General features: G+C 38.7%; 3 protein-coding genes across 6 annotated transcripts; 2 read left to right on the top strand and 1 right to left on the bottom strand.

Annotated features, from left to right (window-relative positions):
• The first annotated feature begins 3,478 nt into the window (after nucleotides 1–3,478).
• ovo (transcriptional regulator ovo) lies at nucleotides 3,479–16,372 on the top strand. 3 transcript variants are annotated; one of them, XM_011300595.1, is made up of 7 exons: nucleotides 3,479–3,953; nucleotides 10,402–12,036; nucleotides 12,214–12,362; nucleotides 12,667–12,801; nucleotides 12,892–13,191; nucleotides 14,038–14,196; nucleotides 14,383–16,372. In XM_011300595.1, the coding sequence occupies exons 1-7, from the start codon at nucleotides 3,800–3,802 to the stop codon at nucleotides 14,482–14,484; spliced, it is 2,634 nt and encodes an 877-aa protein (XP_011298897.1). In that variant the 5' UTR covers nucleotides 3,479–3,799; the 3' UTR covers nucleotides 14,485–16,372. The 3 variants fall into 3 exon arrangements, with proteins under 3 accessions (XP_011298897.1, XP_011298895.1, XP_011298896.1); XM_011300593.1 differs by having other exon boundaries at nucleotides 12,214–12,425; XM_011300594.1 differs by having other exon boundaries at nucleotides 12,214–12,425; nucleotides 14,294–14,466.
• A 10-nt stretch (nucleotides 16,373–16,382) lies between these two features.
• Nadsyn (NAD synthetase) lies at nucleotides 16,383–23,072 on the bottom strand (the record flags this gene model as incomplete). Its single annotated transcript, XM_011300592.1, has 7 exons — nucleotides 16,383–16,491; nucleotides 17,206–17,299; nucleotides 17,415–17,786; nucleotides 18,174–18,584; nucleotides 18,744–19,236; nucleotides 22,166–22,599; nucleotides 22,809–23,072. Coding segments are annotated over 7 exons (2,112 nt in total), but the record flags the coding sequence as incomplete, so codon positions are not given.
• Nucleotides 19,883–22,250, top strand: LOC105264023 (sprT-like domain-containing protein Spartan). Of its 2 annotated transcripts, none has more exons than XM_011300589.1 (2): nucleotides 19,883–19,952; nucleotides 20,784–22,250. In XM_011300589.1, exons 1-2 carry the CDS (start codon nucleotides 19,920–19,922, stop codon nucleotides 21,474–21,476), a joined length of 726 nt encoding a protein of 241 aa, XP_011298891.1. In that variant the 5' UTR covers nucleotides 19,883–19,919; the 3' UTR covers nucleotides 21,477–22,250. The 2 variants fall into 2 exon arrangements, with proteins under 2 accessions (XP_011298891.1, XP_011298893.1); XM_011300591.1 differs by lacking the exon at nucleotides 19,883–19,952 and adding an exon at nucleotides 19,970–20,230.
• Nucleotides 23,073–23,578: the final 506 nt, after the last annotated feature.

Here is a 23,578-nt window from a genome sequence, read left to right as displayed (position 1 = left end):
CAAAATTTTAGAGAAGAATTTCAAACTAGTATTCAATAAAAACCCAAAAGAATTCTATAGGAATTCTTTTGGAATTCCATCAAAAAAAATTTAGAACTAAATTAGATTTAGAATTTAAAACTAGAATTCAACAGAAACTCGATAAGAATCCTATAGGAATTCCCTTCGAATTCCATTGAAAACAATCTTATAGAAGAATTTAAAACTAGAATTCAATAGAAATCCGATAGAAATTCTATAGGAATTCTTTTGGAATTCCATCGAAAAAAATGTTAGAGAAGAATTTAAAACTAGAATTCAATAGAAACCCCATAAACATTCTATAGGAATTCCCTTGGAATTCCATTGAAAAAAATCCTATATAAGAATTTAAAACTAGAATTCCCCAGAAAGACCTTGAGTTTTCAATTAAATTTCTATAAAAATGAACGTCTATAAAAATTCTGCTGGAGTTCCATTCGAATTCTATAGAATTTCTATAAAATTCTATAGAATCAAAAAATTCTGCCAAACAAACATTTGTTTCTAGAAAAAAATTCTGTTGAAAATTTCTTCAAGTTTTTGATTCCTGAATTGTATTCCGGGTAATAAATGTAAAAATTCTGATAAAAGATAATTCCTATAGATTTCCGTCATAAATTCAACAGAAAACGTTGAATTTTCCTCCATTATTTCCATAACTTGTGTCCATCCACCTGAAAAGGGCCCACTTTGTAGATATGGAGTTAGTGGCATGGGCCCATATACCAGATTATATCCCCCGTATTTTGAGACCAACCAGGCCCATCTAACTCGAAAAATCGTCGAGTTATGAAATTTTGAATTTGAATATTCGGAAAACAAAAAGACCCTTCCTGTTTTTTTCAAAAATCAAAATAATTCATTTCTAATCAAGATAATAAGACTCAGCACATCTCATTCGACGCAGAAAGAGTTCTAGTAAAGTCTGAGACAATAAAAAAAAAATATAAATTTTTAACCAAATGAGAAAAAAGCGAATATCTTCGAATCTAGGATCGACGAAGTGGGCCCTTTTCACGCGAACGGCCATTTTTATATTTCTATAAATTCTCTTCGGGGAATAATGAAGAAAATCCCCAAAATTACGACATTAAAAATATACATCGGGGACGAATCTCTTTGAAAATGCCGTGAAATTCCAGTTTCGTTACCAACAATGTTGAAAATATTTTTATAGTTTTCCCCGTGGATGCAGTCACTGGGGGGTTTGACCCTCAACTTGAGAGATATTCATACGAATGAGAGAGATAATAAATACCGGAGGAGACAGGTAAAACGCTAGATTTTCCGAGATTAACTAAAGATCCCCCCGAAAAGTCATAATTTACACTGGCTGTTGGAGACTGCGGGATACAATCTCAAATACTTATACGTATCCCACTGGTTGCAGGCATCGAAGTCTCCCGCTCTCACATTACTATCCACGTGTATATAAAGCTGGAAGTCACTTTTTACCTCTCAACCTTGACGATATACATTTCCCTCTTATATGCACTGGGATTAAGACATTCTCGTATCAATTTTTAACACATTCGCCAGTGAATTCAATATTTTTTATCATTAATTCATTTTTTCAGATATTTAAGACTATTTTATACTTCCAGCATTTTTTTGGCAATTTTTGGGGATGATTATTTTTGGTCATGGTAAATTTTCATTAAATTTTAATGCATGGAATTCTTTTTTATGGATTTTTTTCGGTATAATTACAATGAAATTCCATGACTAAGAGAATTTCCCTAGATTTCCTATAGAATTTCTCCAGAATTCTCTCAAAAATTTTTGGTGATCATTATTTTTGCTCATGGTACATGAATGAAATTTACATTTTTATGTTTAATAAATTCATTGAATTTTAATGCATGGAATTCTTTTTTTATGAAATTTTTCGGTATAATTACAATAAAATTCCATGACTAATAGAATTTCCCTAGATTTCCTATAGAATTTCTCCAGAATTCTCTCAAAAATTTTTGGTGATCATTATTTTTGCTCATGGTACATGAATGAAATTTAAATTTTTATGTTTAATAAATTCATTGAATTTTAATGCATGGAATTCTTTTTTTATGAAATTTTTCGGTATAATTACAATAAAATTCCATGACTAAGAGAATTTCCCTAGATTTCCTATAGAATTTCTCCAGAATTCTCTCAAAAATTTTTGGTGATGATAACTTTTGGTTATGGTACATGAATGAAATTGAAACTTTTATGTTTAATAAATTGATTAAATTTTAATTTTTAAATTTTAGTTATATGTCATTTCAATTGGAATTATGTTGATGGGTCTTTTTGTTTGATGTTAGTGGTTGGAGTTGAAATCATCAATGGGATGCGGAGGACAACTTTCTGAGACTTCGAGTCGAGATTTTTTCGAGGAGATAAAGGCTGTCCCGGTTTTTTTGTACGGATTTTTGAATGTTTTATGGCTGAATTCGAGATATTGCTCGCATTGAAGGCGTGTTTAAGACACTTGACATTAAGCATTCCATTTTTAAGACATCAACATTTATCCTGAAATGTCTAAAATCCCGGAAAAATTCCCGTCATTAACTCAGGACCTCCAACACCAAAAATTGAAAAAAGTATTTCTCTCCGAAAATTCTATCGAAAAATTCAAAAATACGCCATTCCGAAAAGTATTTCTAATAAAAACCATCAATCACTCCAAATCATCTAAAGAAAAATAAAAGATCGCAATCGCATTAATTAAAAAAAAATTTCGAAATCAATTTCATAAATGACAAATAAAAAAAAATTTCAAAAAACAATACAAAAAAAAATTTCGCCTCAACATACTATACAGATAATTCTCTACCTTCAGCATCTCCCTCCTAAAAATAAATTTTCCAAAATCAATTTTATAATAAACAAATTTAAAAAATGAAAATAAATAGAAGAAGAATTTCCCGTATGGACACAAGTACTCCCGGCCCCCCATTTACCGCCAAATAATTCTCTTTCATTAACTCCTCCCCTCCCCTCCCGATGCAAAACGAGTCGGGGAAGGGGCATGGGTGGAGTGAGTGGTGGAGGAGGTGGGGAGGGAGGGGAGTAGGGGGCCGTTAGGCTGGCGGTTCGCTGTGGCTAGTCAGGTAGCCACGACATTGCGGGCAAAAACGAGGAACGCAGTTGTATTATTAAGAAAAGCCCCACGAACCCAAGGCGAACGTTATGCGCCGTTGTATGGGTTGAAGTAGCAACGGTAGAGGACCGCAAGCGCCTTGACGACGATCCGGTTGTTCATCCCCGCCACCCTCCGTACCCACCGTCCCATTCCATCCTATTCCTATTCACCCGGCGCAACGAGGATACGCAGGCTCCCCCCTCCCTCTCAACTAGGACGAGGGACTGAGAGGGGGCCGGGGCCAGCAGGTAATGCGGTAGTGGGGAGAGGGGAGACTCCTCACGGTCGGGGCCTGGGTCCGGACACCACCGCGAAGCCCCAGTTGCTCGCGAGATACCGAATCGAGAGCTCTAGTGTCGCCAGCCCGGCAAACCACACCTTTTTTTTAAAAAAAGTTATAATAAAAATTCTCGCACTCTAGCGGTAACTGTACTTGCCAACGCGTGTGAAAAGCATCCGAGGACATTTAAATAAATAAATTTGTTTATTTATTTTGATTGGAGTTGAAGTGAATTTGAATTTTTGTGGAATGTTCGTGGTATGGAACTGTCAGTTCCGGGAGATAATTGACGGTTGTAACTGGTGACGGTGGTTTGAGGTGGTGAGGAACTTGGAACTTGATTATTTCGGGGTTAGACTGGAGAAGAGATGCCGAAGATATTATGGCTTAAGGAACGACTGCACCAGCAGCAGCTGAGGCTGCTGGAGGCACAGCATCTCAGCAAATCACCGCCGCCGGGCAGTGGAAAGGAGAGTCCACTTGGATCAGAACCCATCAGTCTCATTGTCAACAAGCATCAATGTAAGTGGTCTAGGGGGATTTTTTTTTTATTATTTAATCCAATGGAATGGCAGGTGTGGGATAGATAATGTACCTGCGAACCCGCACGCAGGTGTTTCAATCGACAGAGCGAGATAGTCAGGTCTACCCTTTTATTTCGAAGACGCGACGAGCATTTTTTCAATTTTTAATTAAATCATTAATAAATAATCCCGGAACTCTAAAAATATTTTATATTTAGGCTTATCCTTCTTCTTCGGCTTCAACGGTTCCGAGGGAACGGAAGAAAATTGAAAAGGGAACGCGTGTCGAGGGAGAAATTAATTTTATTCGTTGATTAATTGTTTTTATTATTTTTGGAAAATAATCGCGGTTTTTCTCAGGTGGGAGTTGCCTTATGGCGCCCGTGGCACTTGACCTTTACGTGCCATCGCGGATTTATTTATTAATAGATGATGGAGGAATTTTTCACGTTTTTCCTCGCGGGATTAATTGCTCGGTTGTTTGTAACGAGAATCGAACGGAATTTAAATTATCGACGGGTCTTTAACGAATTGACGAGTCTTACAATGTCATATAAACATTCTTTTGCACAATTGAATTAATTATAAGGATGAGCTGTACTGGTTGTCAATGAGGTGGATAATATAAATACAGTTATGAACGTGTGCTTTTCGCGTTTTTTGAATTCATTCATCTTTAGTTGGGATTTTTTTTTCACTTTTAATCCTCAATTACTCGTTCCTGGACTTTTATGGAACTTTCAATCATCGGAGTTGTCAAGTCAATTGCCGTGAAGAGTCGAGATAACTTTCGTTAGTCAAAGTTCATTTGGAAGATCATTTTTTTTTATCGGAAAAAAATGAATGATTGATTGCTAGTGGATGAATTCATGTTTTATTGCAATAATAAATAGCTTTCAAGATTTTCAATATGTTAATAGACGTTTCCACGATATATCTCCGAATCTAAGGGCGATATCATAATTTTTGTAATGACCTTTTTTGAAGCTCTCAATTATCTTTATATAAAAGGTCTTATCAAAAATTTGGATATCAGCTATAATTTTCGAGATATTCGTTAAAATCTTATCACCAGTCAAAACCCGTTTTATTGTTTCTGGATTTTTTATTTATTTATTGCAATAATTATGGAAAATCTAGTTCCGGAAGAATCCACACTTCGAAAACTTAATTTCAATTGACAAAAGATCTCAATAAATTCTACTTTAAAAAACTAGAAATCGAATCGATTGACAGGTTATCATAAATCTTTCTGTGATGAATAATGAATCAGATAATTTGACTACTGATCAAAAATTTAAAAAGGTAAATCTACTTCGCGCTACGAATTTTTTCTCTTAACCGGAGGTTGACAAAATGGACGCCGCGACGCCACCCCATCGTAACAAGTGGTAACGCGTATCGGTGACCGGTACGAACGTTAAAACCACGGGACAATTTTCTTTTTTTTTCCATTCTTCGATTTTTCAACGACTGACCCCTCACCAACCCGATCCTTCATTCCGTGCACGCGCATTCCAGTTAATTCTCAGGGCCAAACCAATATGGCCGACCACGAAACACTCCACCTGAGATAACCTCAAATCCTCGGTACAGGTATTTTTATTCTCAATTTGTTTTATAATCTCGCGTTATTTTACCGTCACCGACACCGGCAAAAGTGCAGAACGAGACCCTGACCGAAATTCCACCGAGTTAGTGGTAACAATGAGAGGCCAAGTGCAGATGATCTTTATCGTAAATCACGGGGGAATTGACTGTTTTTCGGTGGAACGAGGGTAAAAAGAATTTGAATGCACAAGTTTTCTGTCCCAGCTCGTGGGGATAATGGCTCGACTGGAGTGGCTCAGGTAGACAACAGGTACTCAACAGATGCCAAAAATCATCACAAAAAGATGAGGGGTTCCCGGATGAATGGGATTCTGATTTTCTCACGCCCACGGAGTTCTACTCCAGATAAAAATTCTATTCCCATGGAAAAACATTTTTTTGTAGTGCAGAATTGTAATTGAGACAATTTTTTTGGAGGTCGAGGAATTGTTCGAGAGATTTTTTTCTCTCAAGTAAAAGTACTTGTACTCACGGTTTGACAGATTGTGTGGATTCGTATTGTTCAACCCTTGGTTTAAAAAAAAGTACTTGCACTATGTACTTTCTGCAAATACGAGTCACATGAGAAAAATACTTGAATTAAGTACTTGATTGGTGTTCAGAGCAAACCAGCAAAAAAAAAGCACTAAAAGCACTTCAAGTTCTTTCTCTCATGAACAATCGACATCATACTTGGGCCAAGTACAAATCAAGTACAGAGTTACTTTACCTCAAGTACAATTTAGTACTTGCAACAAGCACTATGTTGTGCTTCGTAGGAATCTATGTATTGCTAAAAAAAATGATCTTCTGCCTGTACTTTACTCAAATTTCCCCAAGTACCATTTAGTACTTGTGAAAAGTACTATATTGTGCTTAGTTGGAACTCGTAGATGGCTGAAAAAAATGATCTTCTGTCTGTACTTTACTTAAATTTTCCCAAGTACCATTTAGTACTTGTAAAAAGTACTTGTAAACTATGTTGTGCTTAACGGGATGCCGGGGTGGATAAAAAAAAAGTGATCTTATACCAATACGCTATAGTTTAATTCGCTCAAGTACCATTTAGTACTCGTAAAAAGTACTAAGTTACGGTCAGCTGAGAATTCTTAGACTGATGAGAAGAGATCCTTTTTACGTTTTCCATCTAAATTTACCAAAGTACCATGTAGAACTTCTGAGAAGTACTATTTTTTTTGCGAGAATCCAAGCCGAAATGAGAACAATGATCTTGTTTATTTACCTTATTCATCATGAGAAATTAGTCAATATACACTCGACTCGCGGTCGGTGTGTCACCTTGTCGACCCACGCACGATACCGCTACATAAATGGCGACGATCCTCACGTACACATTCAATGACGCACGTATGAGTGACATCAACGTGTGAAAACAGTTGGCTCATGTGACAAATCGTCCCTAGGATTTAACCTTGTTTTCTCTCTCTCTCTCTCTCTCTCTCTCTCTCTCTCTCTCTCTCTCTCTCTCTTTTTTTTTTTTCCTTTTCTTCTCTCCTCGTTATTTACCGATGGAATTAAATGCTAGGAATTGTTGACTTCAACCTGTTCCAGTGATTCCAACAAGTGCCTCGCACTCACGTATCCTCCCCTCGGTTCACGCTCCACGGACGATTCAAAGTGCCGCAGGTGCATCCATTAGCATCACAGTGAAACGCCACTGTGACAATAGCCCCGGGATTTCGTTTCGGGGACCGAGACATCTTTCTATTTCATTCAGCTGGGGGTTATGGTTGGGAATTTATTCTCCTGGGAAAAATTAATATTTTAAAGGTACCGCACAACTGAGCCGACAAATCTCTTGATGTTTCAATTCCAGATATGGATTCAGCCATGGAATATCACGATCCCCGACCATTTCGATACATTTCGATATATTTCGATACATTTCGATATGTATCGACAAATTTCGATATGAAACAACTTCACACTGTACCGCCATTTTTTCAGGATTTCAAATGGACAATATAGATAAATTGAAAGACTATTTTTTTTTTAATTTTTAATGGATAAATTGAGAAAATATTTTTATTTATATTCAATGGAATTTATACATATTGTACAAGTGAAATTCTAAATAATCGCCATGCCGCGTGAAGTTATTTTGTATTGGAATGTATCGAAATTATTCGACCACCAACTTTCAACCCTCATAAGGCTTTGTTTTAGTAAATCGAATAAATTTTTTATTCGCATCTACTTTTTTATCGGTCAGAAGACTGATGATGTATAAATTTTTTCACACGCCATTTTATGTTTTTATGCTGATTTCTCGCGAGCGTCATAAAATGTAATCGATTTAATTCCCTTTGACAAGCGCGAGGAATGGATTTTATTGAAGGAAAAAGTGAGAAAAAAAAAATAATAGTAAGAGACTCTCCGAGGAAGAGTAATTGAATAATATTAATCTGAATCAGCCCTTTCTTCGAATCTTCTTCGATTTTTTTTTTCCTCATCGATTGATCTCCGGATTTGACCGATCGATATCTCCGAAATCCAGTCGAACAGCCATCGATCGATGAATAAATCGATCGCTTTCGCAATCAGCCGTCACCGTAGGAGAAAACAAACTCATCAAAAGCTAATCAATCAGAAGTGAAACGAAAATCTGTTGGGAATTATCTAACGACCCTCAAATTCATCACAAACGTGTTATGCGCAACGAATGAAAGATCATTTCGCAACAGTCGATTTCACTCCTTGACCTTCCGACAGCCACTTTTTCGCAAGGAATTCATGATCGAAATGATCTCAACAATAGGCCGCTTACACAACAGGCACCCCATTTTTTCGGTTTTCAGTCCCATTAAAAAAAAAATCTGCCACATTATTTAGTCCTTATTTAATTAATTCAAAAACAATAATCACCGCAAAAATCTGTTCCTTACAAAAAATTTGATTGGTATGATTCCACTCAGGATTACCAATTGTCGATTTTTTTTCAAAAATTTTATTTGATTTTTTGAAAATAATTCCTCGCACGGAACAAATATATTTTTATAATAATGTTCATTGAAGCATTTCTGCAAATGATTGCTGTCTAATTACTCACTCCTAACTTATTTTCCAACGCGAATCGCTAATTTGTTAACTTAAAATATTACCCTAACCGGGGATCGAACCGACGACCCCAAAATCTCTAGTCCTGCGCCCTAACCGCTAGTCTAATGCGCTATTATTAATATATTTTTATATTATTTTAGGTATCACGGAGATATATCTCAGATACATCATTTTTGGTGGAAAATATATCTCAGATATATCCCATTTGTATATCAAATATTTATATTATATGAGCGTTGGATATATTTGCATAGATATATCTTGAATATGAATAAAAGAAAATATATTCTGATATTATTCAGATGTATCTTCGGATATATCATTTAAAAAATTTTAAACGCACTGAAATACATATGCGACAAATATATCAATTATACGCACATATATATTCGGTATATACTTGAAATACACATGAAATATATTTACGGAAAAAAGTTCAATATATCAAAAATATATATCACCAATAATTATTATCATAAATATATTCTGCTTAAAAATCATGAATCATTCGCGTTATCGATTTCACTCGATCGATCGTGACTGTATAAAATCAAAAAGACGTTTTGAAAAAAAATCCAATATAGCAGCTTCGATTCTAGGATAAATTCCCCAGTAATTAAATCCTTAGCAGTAAATTACCGGAGCTAGTTCACAGAGAGTTTTAATGATTTTTTAATAAAATCGTAATTCCTGGAAGAATGCCAACGGTTCTGATTGAGAAAAAAAAAACGGATTTTCGTTGAGAGATGGTGATGTGTGCCAATGTGGTAACGCGAATTCTCCTTATCTAACGCCACGAGTCCACGAGTTTGGAACACCCGGAGGACGCTCTGATGACGCAATCGCTTGCGTCAACGTCGTTAGAAAGTACCAGTGGACAAGAGGTCTTCAAAACTTGATTTTCATTGCTATCCACACGACAACTGAAATTTTAAAACTAGTATGTCCCCGCGATATGCCAATTCTCATGCGACGGTCCCGCCCTTTAAATACCTGTAATTAATTCCGTGGTGGAATGAAAAAAAAAAGAATATTGAGTCCTCGGTCGAGCCAATGGCTTCCTGGTTTCCGCTTGGCCGCAGCTCTCCGTCTGTCCTCGTACTCCATTCACAATTGAAACCAAGACCGCAAAGACGACGATGTCAAAGTCAAGAGAACGTTATGCCATTCTTTTCTAATATAATTATCGATGTCCGATGTAACAGGATCGATGAAATAATGCGGAGGAACGAGACAAGGGGGTTATTACTGGAGAATGTAACAGTTTTCTGGAGGAAGTTCGGGAATTTTATGACTCAGCGGGTCATCGAACTGAGAGATAAGGAGTTTTAGATTCAAGGTCTTGGAGTTTTTCGGGTATGGTAATAAATAATCGAGTTGTGGGACCAGATTGGGCAATTTAAAATTGAGATTTCGTATTCGAAGATGCGAAACTACTGTTGAGTGTATTTTACATCATTAGATTCGGAGATATTCATTGCAAACCGAAGCAGCAGTTTGAATTAATTGATTTGGTGTTGCGATTTGAGAGGGTATGCTAGAACTGAATGGAGATAGAGAATTTTTCATGGGGACTTTTTTGTAGATCTTTTAATTCTCTACGAAAATGTTCAATACAAAACTTCAATATCTCTCTTCGTTTTCGAGATATTCTCAAAAGAGTATCAACTTGTCCCTCTACTGCTACCACCTTTCTCCCCACCATGCGTCCTCTCTAGCCAATTGTGTAGTCCCTCCTCCTATTGATGTATTTAACAGGCTCAATCGATTTTCAGATCGCGACAGAACCGAGGATCACCGGGCGACGACCCCGGAATCCGTCCGGAGCAGCAGTCCACCGAGTTCACCCCCGCCACAATGGCAGCCGCTGACCCCGACGACGACATCCCCGCGTCGTTTCATCTCCAGCATTTTGGGTGGTGATGCTCCCTATGGCAGCCGAGGACACGTCCTGACCCGCGCGGAGCGCAAAGAGTACAGCAGTCCCCTGGTGGTGCCGGAAAAGTTACCGAGCAAACCCGAGAGGCTTGAGCTGCCCCGACCGCCGACGCCACCACCGACGCCGAGGATCGAACCACCCATCCGGGTCTCCGTGATCCAGCGGGTGCCACCCCAGACAAAACCCCGGAAGGAGCAGGCAAAGCTGGAGGTGCCTGCCTCCCAGGAGCCTGAGCAGGATCAGCCGATTGACTATGCAGTACCCAAGCGGAAGGAAGACGTCGACGAGGAACGCGGTCGTGAAAGCGCCAAGGCCTCCCGGGCCTTCGGCAACTCGATCGCCCGTCCTCTGCTGGTGATGAGACTGTCAGCTCCAGGCGCCTTGCAGGCCGCGGCGGGACACGGTAGGTCCACGAACTCTTCCAACAGCTCTTCGTCAGGAAGTAGCAGCAGCTCTTCGACATCCGGCGGAGGTGCCTCGGGGTCCGGTGGCCTTAGCTTTTCTTCGGGCGGTGGCGGTGGTGGAGGTGGCGCTATGGGCGGTGCCGGTGGCGGCATGAATCCTGGGGGCAATGGCGGCCGTGGCAACTACGGCCCCAGTTCGCCCCCCACTGGCTCCCTGCCACCATTCTACGAGTCACTCAAAGGTGGCAATAATCTCGCCAACTTTGCCAATCAGTATGGCAGCCAGGGAAACAACTTCCTGACGCCGACATCCGTAGGAATGGAGTGTGACACTGGCCAGCAGGACCTCAATGGCCAGCATTACGGCGCTCAGGAGGGCAAGCAGTACCAATTGCTCCAGAACATGGCGTCTTACGGGCTGGTACTCAAGGAGGAAGAGGAAGACCTATCGTCCGTCTACAAAATTCAACCAGATCTACTCTCAGGGCAGTACGGGGCATACGATGTCACAGATTCTGGGATGATGGTGGACATGGTGACGGGGACGATGGTCGATCCCCTTCAATTCACAACAGCCTTGAGTTTCAGCTCTCCCTCGGATCATAACGCCCTTTTAGAGAGTTTGTCAGACGCTGCTGACCTCTTCCTCCCCCGAATCTCAGCGGACGACGGCAACGACCTTCTCGAGGAGTCACTGCACTCTCCGGCCTCTGCCGGTAGCGGTATCAACCAGGAAGGCCAGATGACCACTCCAGTGGAGCCATCTGTTGATCCATTCCCTGAGCATGGGATTCCCCTGGCGAGGGCCTTCGATGGCGCTGCCAGGCACTACAACGGCGCGCATTATTCGAATAAATTAGCTGGAATCACCTATCCTGAGAGCGGGTATCAACCCCTGGGGAAAGAACGCTCGGAGCTTGGACTCCATGTTCCTCAGACACATCAGGAGCCCCAGCTGCAGCAATTGCAGATTCAGGTGCAGATGCAGCAGGGCCAACAGGCCAGGTCACCGCATCAGCAGCATCATCAGGGATTGCTGAGTCCGGGACTGAATTTCCCGGGGAGTGGTGAGTTGAGACTTTTTGTGGAGGGACACAATCGATTATTAGGGATTGAGTGATCTTTGTCGATACGTCAGAAAAATCGAGAAAATCTTTGGGTTTTACATTAAAATGGAAGGGTCAAAGTCAAGGGTATTCTTGATTGCATTTATTCAATTTGTGTGTTATTTTTGCAATTTCTAGGACTGGATTTGGATTCTGGTAGCAGTGTGGGCGGTAGTCTTCCAAGTCCAGGAGCTGGAAGCTGTTCATTAGATGGAGCTTCAGCTAGCACATCCCCGGCATGTGGCCTGATGGAACATGCACCGAGTCCTTCTGGTGTTTCAGCAACAGTGAGTTCCCCTAGTGCCTCCGATCCACCGGCCAGTCAGCGCTCGGGTGTTCTCCAGCAGAGGGTAAGCACCCCGGATTGATCCAGGCAAAAGCATATGATACGCATCGATCGTATCTCTTGGATTTTCACTTCATTTTCAGTCTCTCGTTCATTCCACGTTCGATTTATCTGATTTGGATGATTAATTTGGGAGTTTCGTGTTTATGCAATGCCAATCAACTTGAGTGCTTAATCTCTCTGAGACCCCAGTCTTTTTCGTAGCTAAAGCTTGATGAATCATTTTGCATTTTCTGTTGTTGCAGCTGGGACTTCCTGGTGATTGCCAGCTGGAATTCGTTAATGGGGGGCATGGAATAAAAAATCCACTAGCGGTTGATGGACAGAGGACACCCACCACCCGGGAAGAGGAGAGAGCACCTAGACCAGCTGCTGGGAAGGTACTATCATCAGAAATAGTTTGAAAGGTTTAATTGTACTAATATCAATTGACGGATCGAAAAAATAAAGACAATATCTTTATCTGATAGGAGGACGACCCCAGTCGTTTCACGTGTCGTGTATGCAGCAAGACCTTCAGTCTGCAGCGACTGCTGAATCGCCACATGAAGTGTCACAGCGATGTCAAGCGTTATCTGTGCACCTTCTGTGGAAAGGGATTCAACGACACATTTGACTTAAAGCGACACACCAGGACGCATACAGGGGTTAGACCGTATAAGTGCAATCTCTGCGAGAAGAGCTTCACCCAGAGGTGCTCGTTGGAGAGCCATTGCCTCAAGGTTCACGGGGTTCAGCATCAGTACGCGTACAAGGAACGTCGTACAAAGGTGAGATTGCGAAAACAACTCATTTATCAAAAAATTTCGTTCGTTATTCATTGTTGTCCTCTCGAATCGATAGATTTAGAGATAAATCGATAATTAGTAAACATTTTTATGAGTTATGGACGGAATTTTACAGTTGTTCTGATACCGATTTATCTAAAAAACTATTGATTTTAGGTACTTAGATGTACTTTATTGGGCGTAAGTCACGGGAAATTGTGTCAAATTGTAAAACTGAGAATTGATTTTGTTGAATTATCTGTAAGCTCGACGAGTTACTAATATGACGCGATGGTTGAAGAAACTCGAAATTTGATTAATTAACTTCAATATTAAACCTGTTGATGTACTGGAAAAATCGCCTGTATTTTAAATAGAAGAGATCGTCCCTGCGTGCACCACACGGTTTCATTTTACGGGTCTTACCCTTATTCATTCGAGATATTTCGAGATATTTCGAGAAGCTTCGAGTTATTTTGAGAAGTTTCGAGATATTTCGAGAAACGTCGAGAATCATCGAGATATTTTGAGATGCTTCGAACTATTTCGAGACGCTTCGAGATATTTCCAGAGGTTTCGAGATATTTCGAGATGCGTCGATATATTTCGATATATTTCGATATATTTCGATATATTTCGATACATTTCGAGATCGATTTCCTTTCTTCGTTTCTTTTAACAGATCTTTCCAATTCGAAATTCAATGAGTCACAATAAAAAGTCGTAGTTTTCATGATAAATAATAAAATTGAATTGATTACGGAAAAATCGCAAATAGTGCTGTAACTTTCTTGATTTTTTTTTTTTGGACTATGGAGTATCAATAATCATCAAATTTTTTCTCCAAAGGTTTACGTCTGCGAAGAGTGTGGTCACACAACCCAAGAGCCAGAAGTCCACTACCTCCACCTGAAGGACAAGCATCCGTACAGTCCAGCTCTCCTAAAGTTCTACGACAAACGTCACTTCAAATTCACCAACAGCAATTTTGCCAACATGCTCCTCCAGGTGCGCACTTAATCCCCACAATTCGAACTAAAGTGTGGAGCCGGTGCTTAAATAATCTCAGACCGTTGACGATTGAATGATACGATTCAATTTGTAGACTAGAGAAATTAAAACCACTCAGACAAGTGAGAAGAGAAACAAATTGAATGAACAATTGTTTGTTCTTTTGCCGATGTAAATGTGCAGGGTGGCCTTCTGACGGACTCCAAGGACGATAACTCCATTGAGACAGCTGCCAAGACCATCAACAGATCGTCATCGCATCTTGCTCGGACCTCTTCGTACTGAAATCCTTCACTAATTCCTGGAGAATGAATGGCCGTTGAGTGGAACTTAGGAGAGACAGTATTTATTCCACGTTTGTTCATGATTATTATCTGCAGAGCTGGGCAACAGGTCATTGCGAAATTCCATCAAAATCGAAGTCGTGAAATCGAATTTTAGATTTTTCCAAAAGACATTTCTCACGATAAAATCATTACTTACTTGACTTCACTTTGATATTCAATGTTCCAGTTGAATGAGCTATGCAATAGCTCTTTCGAAGTGCATCTCTTCGAAATAGTTATTCCATTTTCCCAGCTCTCAACGTTAATTAACTCACGAGTGCCCGAAGAACTCGAATCCAACGTTTCGAAAGAAAAAAATTTAATTCTCTACCATTTAGTCCTCTGATACGTTGACTTTCGACTTCACCTGGCAATCGAGAGATTCTCTCTATTCCCCGCAATACTGCGAACCTCTCGATCGACTTCACTTATTAATTATTTAACGATCGATTCAGTGAAGAAGAGGTAAAGAGTAACAAATTGACTCGTACCCCAGACGAGTTTTCGAGGAATACCTCCGAGTCCACCGCTCATACAAAATTTTCATATGAACCTTTTTTGCAGACCGAAATTACAGCTACAAAAAAGGTCTCTACAAAAAATTCACTATCTCCTCTAGGTCTCGAGATATCTCCCGGAAAATTAATCTAGTAGCGAAATCGACTCGTTACCTTCTGCCTCTTCACCACTGAATTATTCTGATACCTTTGCGGTAGGGTGTCCTGTGATATAGGGAAAATGGATCTTGTACACGACTTATCATTACAAAACGCACATTAAACTACAGCAATAATCACGAAAAAAAAAAACACGAGAAAAAGTTAAAAAAAAAACGGGGTATCGTGCAATTTATAATTTTCTTCTTCAAGGTGGTAGGAAAAATTAACTTAATTAATTTAGCGTTGTAGTTACGAAAGAGATGTTTTGGAGAATAATTATTTAATAGAATGATCAACCTGTAAATTTTAGTCTGTAAATTTATCGTGGTGCTCAGTGATTTCACCCCAGGATATCTAGAAATCACGGTGCTCTGTAAATATTTGAATTAATAACAATTGATTAACGAAAAATTAATGGTAATTTATTATAATTGACTAGCAGCTTTGTGATCGTTTTCTTAAAAAGACTGTAAATACTGTGTATTTTATTATCGAAAACCCAAACGATCGTCGAGTGCACGTAAATCTTAAGTCCCTTTTTTATGAATATTTTTTTATAATTGTCGATCTAGCAGTACCTTATCCAGAACTTTATAAAGATGATCGAATGAATATATTGTAATACTCAATAAAGTTTCGAATGATAATTGACGATTTAAAAAAAAACACCCGATCATGTATAATTATTTAATGAACTCGTCGTAATTACGTCCAGTATTTTTTTTTCGTCTAAAGTAACAACTTTATGTTTATTTTATTCATATTATCTCATTGTTACGTCTATTGGACTCGAGTTTTGAGGTATCATTTAGTTATTATCAATGTTTATGTCATTAATATTATTGATTGATTGACTGGAATCGATTATTGGATTTGTTTGGGGAGAATATTTATATTGAATGTTGAATGACCAGTGGAGGCTGTTCTGGTGTGAATTTTATACTCTCAATTTCAGGGGATATTTATTCTCTGAGTGAGTTTTTATTTCCATGACTGTGTAGAAACGTAAGGAGGCTTTCCAATTCAATGGGGTTTTTCTACTTCTAGTTGATGTATTATAGTTTCCACTAGACACAAACTTTGGATATTCATTCTAAGGATTAATCAGTTTATCAATGGAGAATATAACGGTTAATATAGTTTATTGTACGTAGAGGAATAAAGAGAATAAAGTTTTATGAAATATTACATTATTTTTTATTTGAAGAATAGACTTGACATTTTTAACGAATTATTTTTAATTTTTATTTACTGGAAATTATCTCAATCGCAGTCGAGACGAGGCAATTTATTGGTCTTGAGTGGAGCTTTGAACAGAAAATAGATATCAAAGTAGAAATTATACTACGACTCCTGGGAATGTTCTGTCTGCAACAAAAAAATTGTGATGGGCAACTACTCACTATCGAATCGTGCAAATGCTATTTATTATGGGGATAATTTTGCAGAGTTGAGCCCAAAAATTTTTTTCATTTCAGTGTTTTATCATCAAGTATGTCAATGACCCAGTTACTAACAGCAAGAGACGTACATCAACTTTAAAAAAGCATTAGAAAATCGGTGAACGTATATTAGAGCTATTTCTATTTATAAATTATTCCATGGTTTTTTTATAATTTGAGATTTTTTATAATTATTCAGATGAATAATAACTCAGAAAAATTGAAAATTAGATGAAGTGCTCTATTATACTATTACCAAAAAATCATTTGTTCTTTTTAGGGCCAATGAGGGTCTGATTGATTATTAAAAAGGTTTTTTTGTTATAAAAAAAAATTAAGATAAGAGTGAAGGAAGAAAAATTGATGCTTCCAATTTTTTGAGGGTTCAAGGTCATGCTTGCATGACTTTTTCATGATTTCTCTTTGAAATCATCGTAAATAAAAACCACAGGTCGCAGTAACTGGATCATGCCGGTATTAAAAATCAGTGGATAAAAAGAAAAAATGATCTGAACTCTCACGTCCCCATCTCTACTCTTATAGAAAAAAGATGAAAATAAAAATGAAATGACTACTCACTGGAAACTGCCCCATAAGACGACTGGGGCTTCGTCGGAATTTTGGGGCCTTCTCTCTTGCCCCTCCCCCTGTCATCTTCATTAATTTTTTTCACCTGTTTAAAGAATTAAAATTATTAATTTTGAATTCTTAACCCTCACGCCACCCGATCTATCCCTCGTGATCTCAAAAGGTGTTGATTTTTTCCATATGATATTTTAGGGTTTCACCTGTTCGTCAATTGCATCAAACTGCCACTTCCACGTGTGATTATACAAAAACTGTCTGTGATCTGCTCTGTTATCGTCAGGACTGTATGTCTCCAGATGACAGGCAGGTGTCAAAATAGTCATTTTATGTCGATTAATGGCGTAACACCTCCAGAAGTGCTTGACCTTGTCAGCGACTTCCTGAGGTGAGCAGTGACTCCACCGAGGAACAAGTTGACAGAACATGGAGAAGGGCCCAGAGCACTCGAGCTTTCTGAGCCTTCCATAAACCGCCAACTCCTTGTAAGTCATACCCATGTCTACCTCATCAGCTTGAACAAGCTGTCCTCCCTTCAGAGGCTCCAGCTCAGCTGTCGGTGTGGCCTCTAGGATCTATCGACAAACAATTTAATTCTGTAAATACTAACGATAAAAAGTGGCCACTGAATAATAGTATATTGGTTTATAATTCGATAAATCGATTTTAAGGACCGGTTGGATTATCTGGAAAAGATAATTTACTCCAAAATTGGGATTCCTAATTACTCTGGCAATTAATCGTTTTTTTCAATAATTGTTAGCTAGCGTTCTAGCGGTTGGCAACGACTAGAACGCTAGCTAATAATTATCGGAAAAAACAATTAATTGGCGGAGAAATTAGGAATCCCAATTTTGGAGTAAATTATCTTTCCGAGATACTCCATGGGGCCTTAAATTCGATAAATAGTCCATCCGGGCCTTAAATCCGAATTATTTCTACTTCTCTTAAATAAAATGTACCTGTTTGATAGCAGAAAGTCCATGCCTCTCCCCAAACCACACGAGAAATCTCTTCAAGTCCTCCTTGGAGATACCCCCAATCGGATTAATATCCGCACTACTACAGTCGTACTTCGTGAAATAGCCCCTGAGGGCCTCGTCGACGTTGCTGGAGCCGAGAACAAGCAGTCCCCCAGGTCGACCCCTCACCCAGAGCATCAGCTGAGCAAAAAGATAAGCCACGACCATTCGCATTCTCGCCTGGACATTCTGAAGAGCAAGATTCTCCCTAGGACTCCCACCGTGGACCCTGAACTTGGGGGTCATCTTCGCCACCTGCTGGAAAATCCCCAGGACAGCTGTGATGGCTGTATCGATGACAATGCTCAAGTGATACGAGCCAATCTGACTAGCCAACTGAGAAGCTCTTGCCTGTGGAATAATAACATCAATAAATATGCGTTATTCATTTACATTATGTAAATCAGTGGTTACTAGAAGGGAGTGGTACAGACACGCATTGAATTATGGATAACTTGGAAGTAATCAGAGTAACTTCTCCACAAGAAACAGAAGCAGAAGAACTCTTGCCTTCGTCTGTGCTGAAGAATTCTCAGTTCCCATGTAGCACGTCACCAAGAGAGTATTGCAGAGCTGTTTGGGATCCGTTGGAACGTAATCGCAGTCCCCGACGATTTTACGAACATCTGCAAGCACCTGGGGATCTCCAGTCTTCACTTCCTCGACGATCATTCTACACATGGAGTAGACGATGCAAGCAACTGATGATGAGTCCACCCCTCCGCTCAGGGGAAGAAAAAAACCACCCTGACAGGATCGACGGAGATAATCCCACAGCCAGCAGGCGGGTGCCATCGATATCTCCTCTTCTGGACGGAAATACAGAATCTCTGGAGAAGTTGTCAGTGAGTACTCGTCGGTCACATGACTCGTATCAATTCGGGAACTCATTAAATCGCAGATTTCACCGTCTGATGTTAAAGCGAAGTCGATTTTCACCCGGGGATACGCCGGACTCGACGCCGATGAATGCGTTCTCGAGCGAATTCCATTCCTGTAAGATCTAGAAAGAGATATCAATATTAAAATATATTTTTTTTAAATAAACTCGGGCTTGAACTTTTGTTTCATCATCATTTATAAGACGAATATACTGTTGTATTTATTCCTTTCTCCTTTTCAATCTAAATTCAAGTACGAGTCCTTTTTCTTTTCCCTCATTTAGTCTGTCCTTGATCTTTTCTTCGTCAGATTATTTCGTTGACATGTGACTTCTTCTAATCAATCATAATTATAATTCCCTTTCGCTCCATTTTTAATAAACTTATTTAATTACAAAACCGAGTCTAATTTTATAATATTCAAGGCTCGAGTGGATTATCCAGAAAAGATAATTTACTCCGAAATTCGAATTCCTAATTACTTTGGCAATTAATCGTTTTTTTTTCAATAATTGTTAGCTAGCGTTCTAGCGGTTGTCAACAACTAGGCCGCTAGCTAACAATTATCGGAAAAACGATTAATTAACGGAGTAATTAGAAGTCCCAATTTCGGAGTAAATTATCTTTTCCAGACAGTCCATCCGGGCCTTAAAATCAATCGTTGGTTGGTAATCATACCCATATTTTTGGAGAAGGGTGGAGACGCCGAGCACTAGTATGATTTCGATTGAGTCATTTCCAGTGCTTTGAATTTACCAAAATTTATTTTATTATTCATTTTTTAATTCATACCTCTAGGAGTCAGATGTATCGTACACAAGCATTTATCATAGATGAGGTGACTTGAAGTTAATTCTAAGGTGAAACCTAGGTCGTGAACCTAGTCCTAGTATAAGTCAGGAAAATTTTGTAAAGGGTCTTGTAGTTGTGGATTATCAAGAAATCTCCTTTATGATTCCTCATCATGATTGGAATCCAAATGGGATCATTTTGTTGAGATATATTGATAAAATCATCATCATCCCTTCTCTATTCCCTCAAATGCGCGGTAAATGCCATAGAAACTCTCGTGTTTTTGTGCTGAGACATAACCTATAATTCCAATAATCAGGAAAGGTAATTTTCCGGAATTTCCGCAATAAATATTCCCCCACTATCTTCAAAAATCTCTGGAGACAGTCCTTTAATCCTTGGAACCTACAAGGTCCCAGGAAAATCTTGAAAATCATTTCGAGTTTGAAAGATGTTTACACGACTCCAACCAAAGTCTAAAAAGGAGATGATTATTTCTTACTGTCAGGGTACCCCACATTTCAAGTTTATAATTTTTCTATAATCAAAAATCATGAGATTATCTCGACAAATACTAGAATTTCAGACAAATAAAAAAGAGACTGGAGATAAATTAATGATGAGAAATATTGAGGTTATGAATTTTACTGATTTTATATTAAAAACATTGGAAATTCGGAGAAATAAATGACAAAATCAATTCCCTAATTCATTTACCTCTTAATAATTTTTTAATTATGAAATCAAATTATCTCCATTTAATTTTCCATTCAGTCATTTCCATTTTCGGAAAGGAGAGGTTAAATGGAAGAACTGAAAAAAAACTATTGTAAAGTCTGGAGGGATGATGCAAAATAATAATCTAATCATTCTTTAGAGTGGCCTTCGACCTTCGGAGATGGCCCTGGGCACCCGTTCATCGCGTCGCCACAACGATCTGGACAGACTGACAATCCAAAAGCAATGGAACCTGGGTATCACCTCAGAGGTAGATCTCCCCGAGGACTTTGACCCCTCAACAGCATCTCCCCTGGACGAGCGTTTCAACACCGAGGTAAAACCCGACCTGGGGGAGATGCTCCGGCAATTCGACATCTCCTACTTCCAGGGTAAAATAAAGGGATACAGAATCGAGTGGAATGCTAGCCTGATAACAGCCTACGGTCGTACAAATTTCTCCCAAAATAAAATATCAATCTCCAAATTTCGACATCAGGGGCAGAGGCGATCGGTCCTAGTTAAATCAATTCTCCACCAGGCGATCCACGCTTACCTGGACAAGCTGGGACTCAACAGGAGGGAAAATGCAGCTCACGGAAAGGACTTCAAGATTGAGAAGTCGAGGATATCGAAAGCATTGGGAGAAGATATAGCATCGAGGGATGATGTCAACTGGACACAGGCGGAGGAATTTATATCTGCACACCAGTGCACCAAATGCAAGAAGATCCTCTACAGGAGAAAAGGACAGGATCCTAATAAAGTGAAACCTTACACAAGGGTTTATCACGACTGTCCTGGCAGCTTCCGTCCCATCAAGATGATGGAGACGTACAGGGCAAAAGAATGAGGGGACATCTTTCTGAATGAGAAAGTCCTAAATCTGATGGAAAATTGATTGATTGGTCATAAAGATTAACTCCCTCAAAGAAGAATCGCTGTTAGAAATCCTTTGAAATTTCATTCAGTGTCATCTAAATTCTCAATTATTCAAGTTGAATAATTCTTGATGATGATTCATCATCGATTTTGTAAAATATGTTACAAAAAATTGTCATTCAAAATCCCGTGGATTGATTGAATAAATTGAGGAGATTTATCACGTTCACGGCGATTTATCGTCTTTTTCTCAATCAGTTGGAAACGATTTAAAAAATTTACTCGTATCAGTTATCAAAATGGAAATTCCTGGGTGTTACAGGACATTATATACATATTGTTATATATAAATATATATATTTATACATGTTTTATCATGAAGGATCATAAAATGATGGAAAAACCCGTCAAATAGTGCGATTGCGACAATTCTACACCCAAAAAAATATTTGAAAGGTCATGACTTTATTGGGGATGAAGATGCGGGGATGAAACAAGAGCCATTGGAAAGCTAATTAGAAAATGGCTAATTAAAAATGGTATAACAAGTACCATTATTCACCAGTAAAATGGTTGGCTTTGAGAGCTAAAAGTGTCAACTGCCTAAAAATCAGAAAGATGAAAGAGTAATACTAGACATTTACTGATAAAAAAAATTACCTGATGACTTCTAAATCAAAAGTGGCAGTTGTAACTTCGACTTCCCGCAATGAGAACTGCTTGGCCCGCGCTAGCATGGCCCCGTTGACAGTAATTGATGAAAATCCCATGAAAAACATTCTCCCTCCATCGCACCCAAAGAAATCGCTGTACATGTAGCAGCCCCCAGCCTTTGCCGATGCTGTTTTCACTAGATCGACGACTTCGTACGCCTTTCTTATCTCAAACATCGAGCCACTGGCATTCGATATGATCTCCACACCATCCAGTGAAGCGGGTATGTGATTGCTATCGGGATGCCAGAGTTCCTCGCATATTTCGAAACCAATGCACGTATCTCTGGTTGCAATTACTGCATCGCCTATCGGAACAACTGTCTGACCAGTTATTTGGGCTATTTGTCGAGGAAGAAAGTAATCCTCGACTGTTCTTATCTGCAAGACAATTATCCAAGTCAAATAATTCATGTGCGAATAAAAATTCATAATAAACTTTACTATTTCTATTAGATTCTTTTTTAGATTTTTTTTTTATGCAAAAAAACTTCTATTGACTTCTTATTATTTAATCATAATTTATTTCTCGTTTTATTTTGGTCTATTATTCCTTTTTAAGAAATGATAAATTGGAAATTTTTTTGAACCTTTCTCCAGGGAGAGAACCACCTCCCCTCTCTGTAGATTGAATTATCGCACATTTGCATTTTCGGGCGAATCAACAAGATTCTTCGGTTTAAAAAAGCAACTCTGCAGTTGTACGTGACATTTTTGTGCATCACGGGCATTCCAACGTCAATTAGAATATCCTCGCAGATGCTGGACTTCAGGAGGACCGCCAACACCTCCCAGCTGTGGCGAATCGTGTCGTATTCGTAGAAATGATCCTCGCAGTTGTAACCCCTGCGAATAAAAATTTATCAACGATTAAAAAAAAACGGAATGAGAATGTCAATATCTGAAACTTTTTGAATTTGAATAAAGTAGTTACATGGTATGGGTAAAAAATTGTGGGTCAAATGTCAGAGGTTAATATTGTTGTTGTTATCATTAGGAACAATGTAAAGGCAAGGGCAAATGTACGATTAATTACTGAAAAAAATTGATTGAATTCCATTTTCTGAATGAAATATCCGAAAACATGTGTTAAAAGTTGAGGGTCTAATTTGAGGGTCAAATTTGAGGGTTAAACATCTGTTTCATCATTATCTCCAATGAATTAAATCGTGAGGGTAAATTTACGACTAATTATTGTAATAATCTATATTTTGACTAAAATATTCAAGAAATGTGGGTCAAATATTGCGGGTCAAATTTGAGGGTTAAACATCTGTTTCATCATCATCTCCAATTAATTAAATCGTGAGGATAAATTTACGACTAATTATTGCAAAAATCTATATTTTGACTAAAATAT

The sequence above is a fragment of the Fopius arisanus genome, unplaced genomic scaffold, assembly GCF_000806365.1.
Source record: "Fopius arisanus strain USDA-PBARC FA_bdor unplaced genomic scaffold, ASM80636v1 scaffold00018, whole genome shotgun sequence".
Taxonomy (NCBI): Eukaryota; Metazoa; Arthropoda; class Insecta; order Hymenoptera; family Braconidae; genus Fopius; species Fopius arisanus.
This window is presented reverse-complemented; position numbering and strand designations above follow the sequence as displayed.

Coding starts and splice junctions, on each gene's coding strand:
- ovo (XM_011300593.1), top strand. CDS start 3,800: ATGCCGAAGATATTATGGCTTAAGGAACGACTGCACCAGCAGCAGCTG. Junction 12,037..12,213: donor ACTGAATTTCCCGGGGAGTG/GTGAGTTGAGAC, acceptor TGCAATTTCTAG/GACTGGATTTGGATTCTGGT. Junction 13,192..14,037: donor ACAAGGAACGTCGTACAAAG/GTGAGATTGCGA, acceptor TTTTCTCCAAAG/GTTTACGTCTGCGAAGAGTG.
- LOC105264023 (XM_011300589.1), top strand. CDS start 19,920: ATGTATCGTACACAAGCATTTATCATAGATGAG. Junction 19,953..20,783: donor AAGCATTTATCATAGATGAG/GTGACTTGAAGT, acceptor ATCATTCTTTAG/AGTGGCCTTCGACCTTCGGA.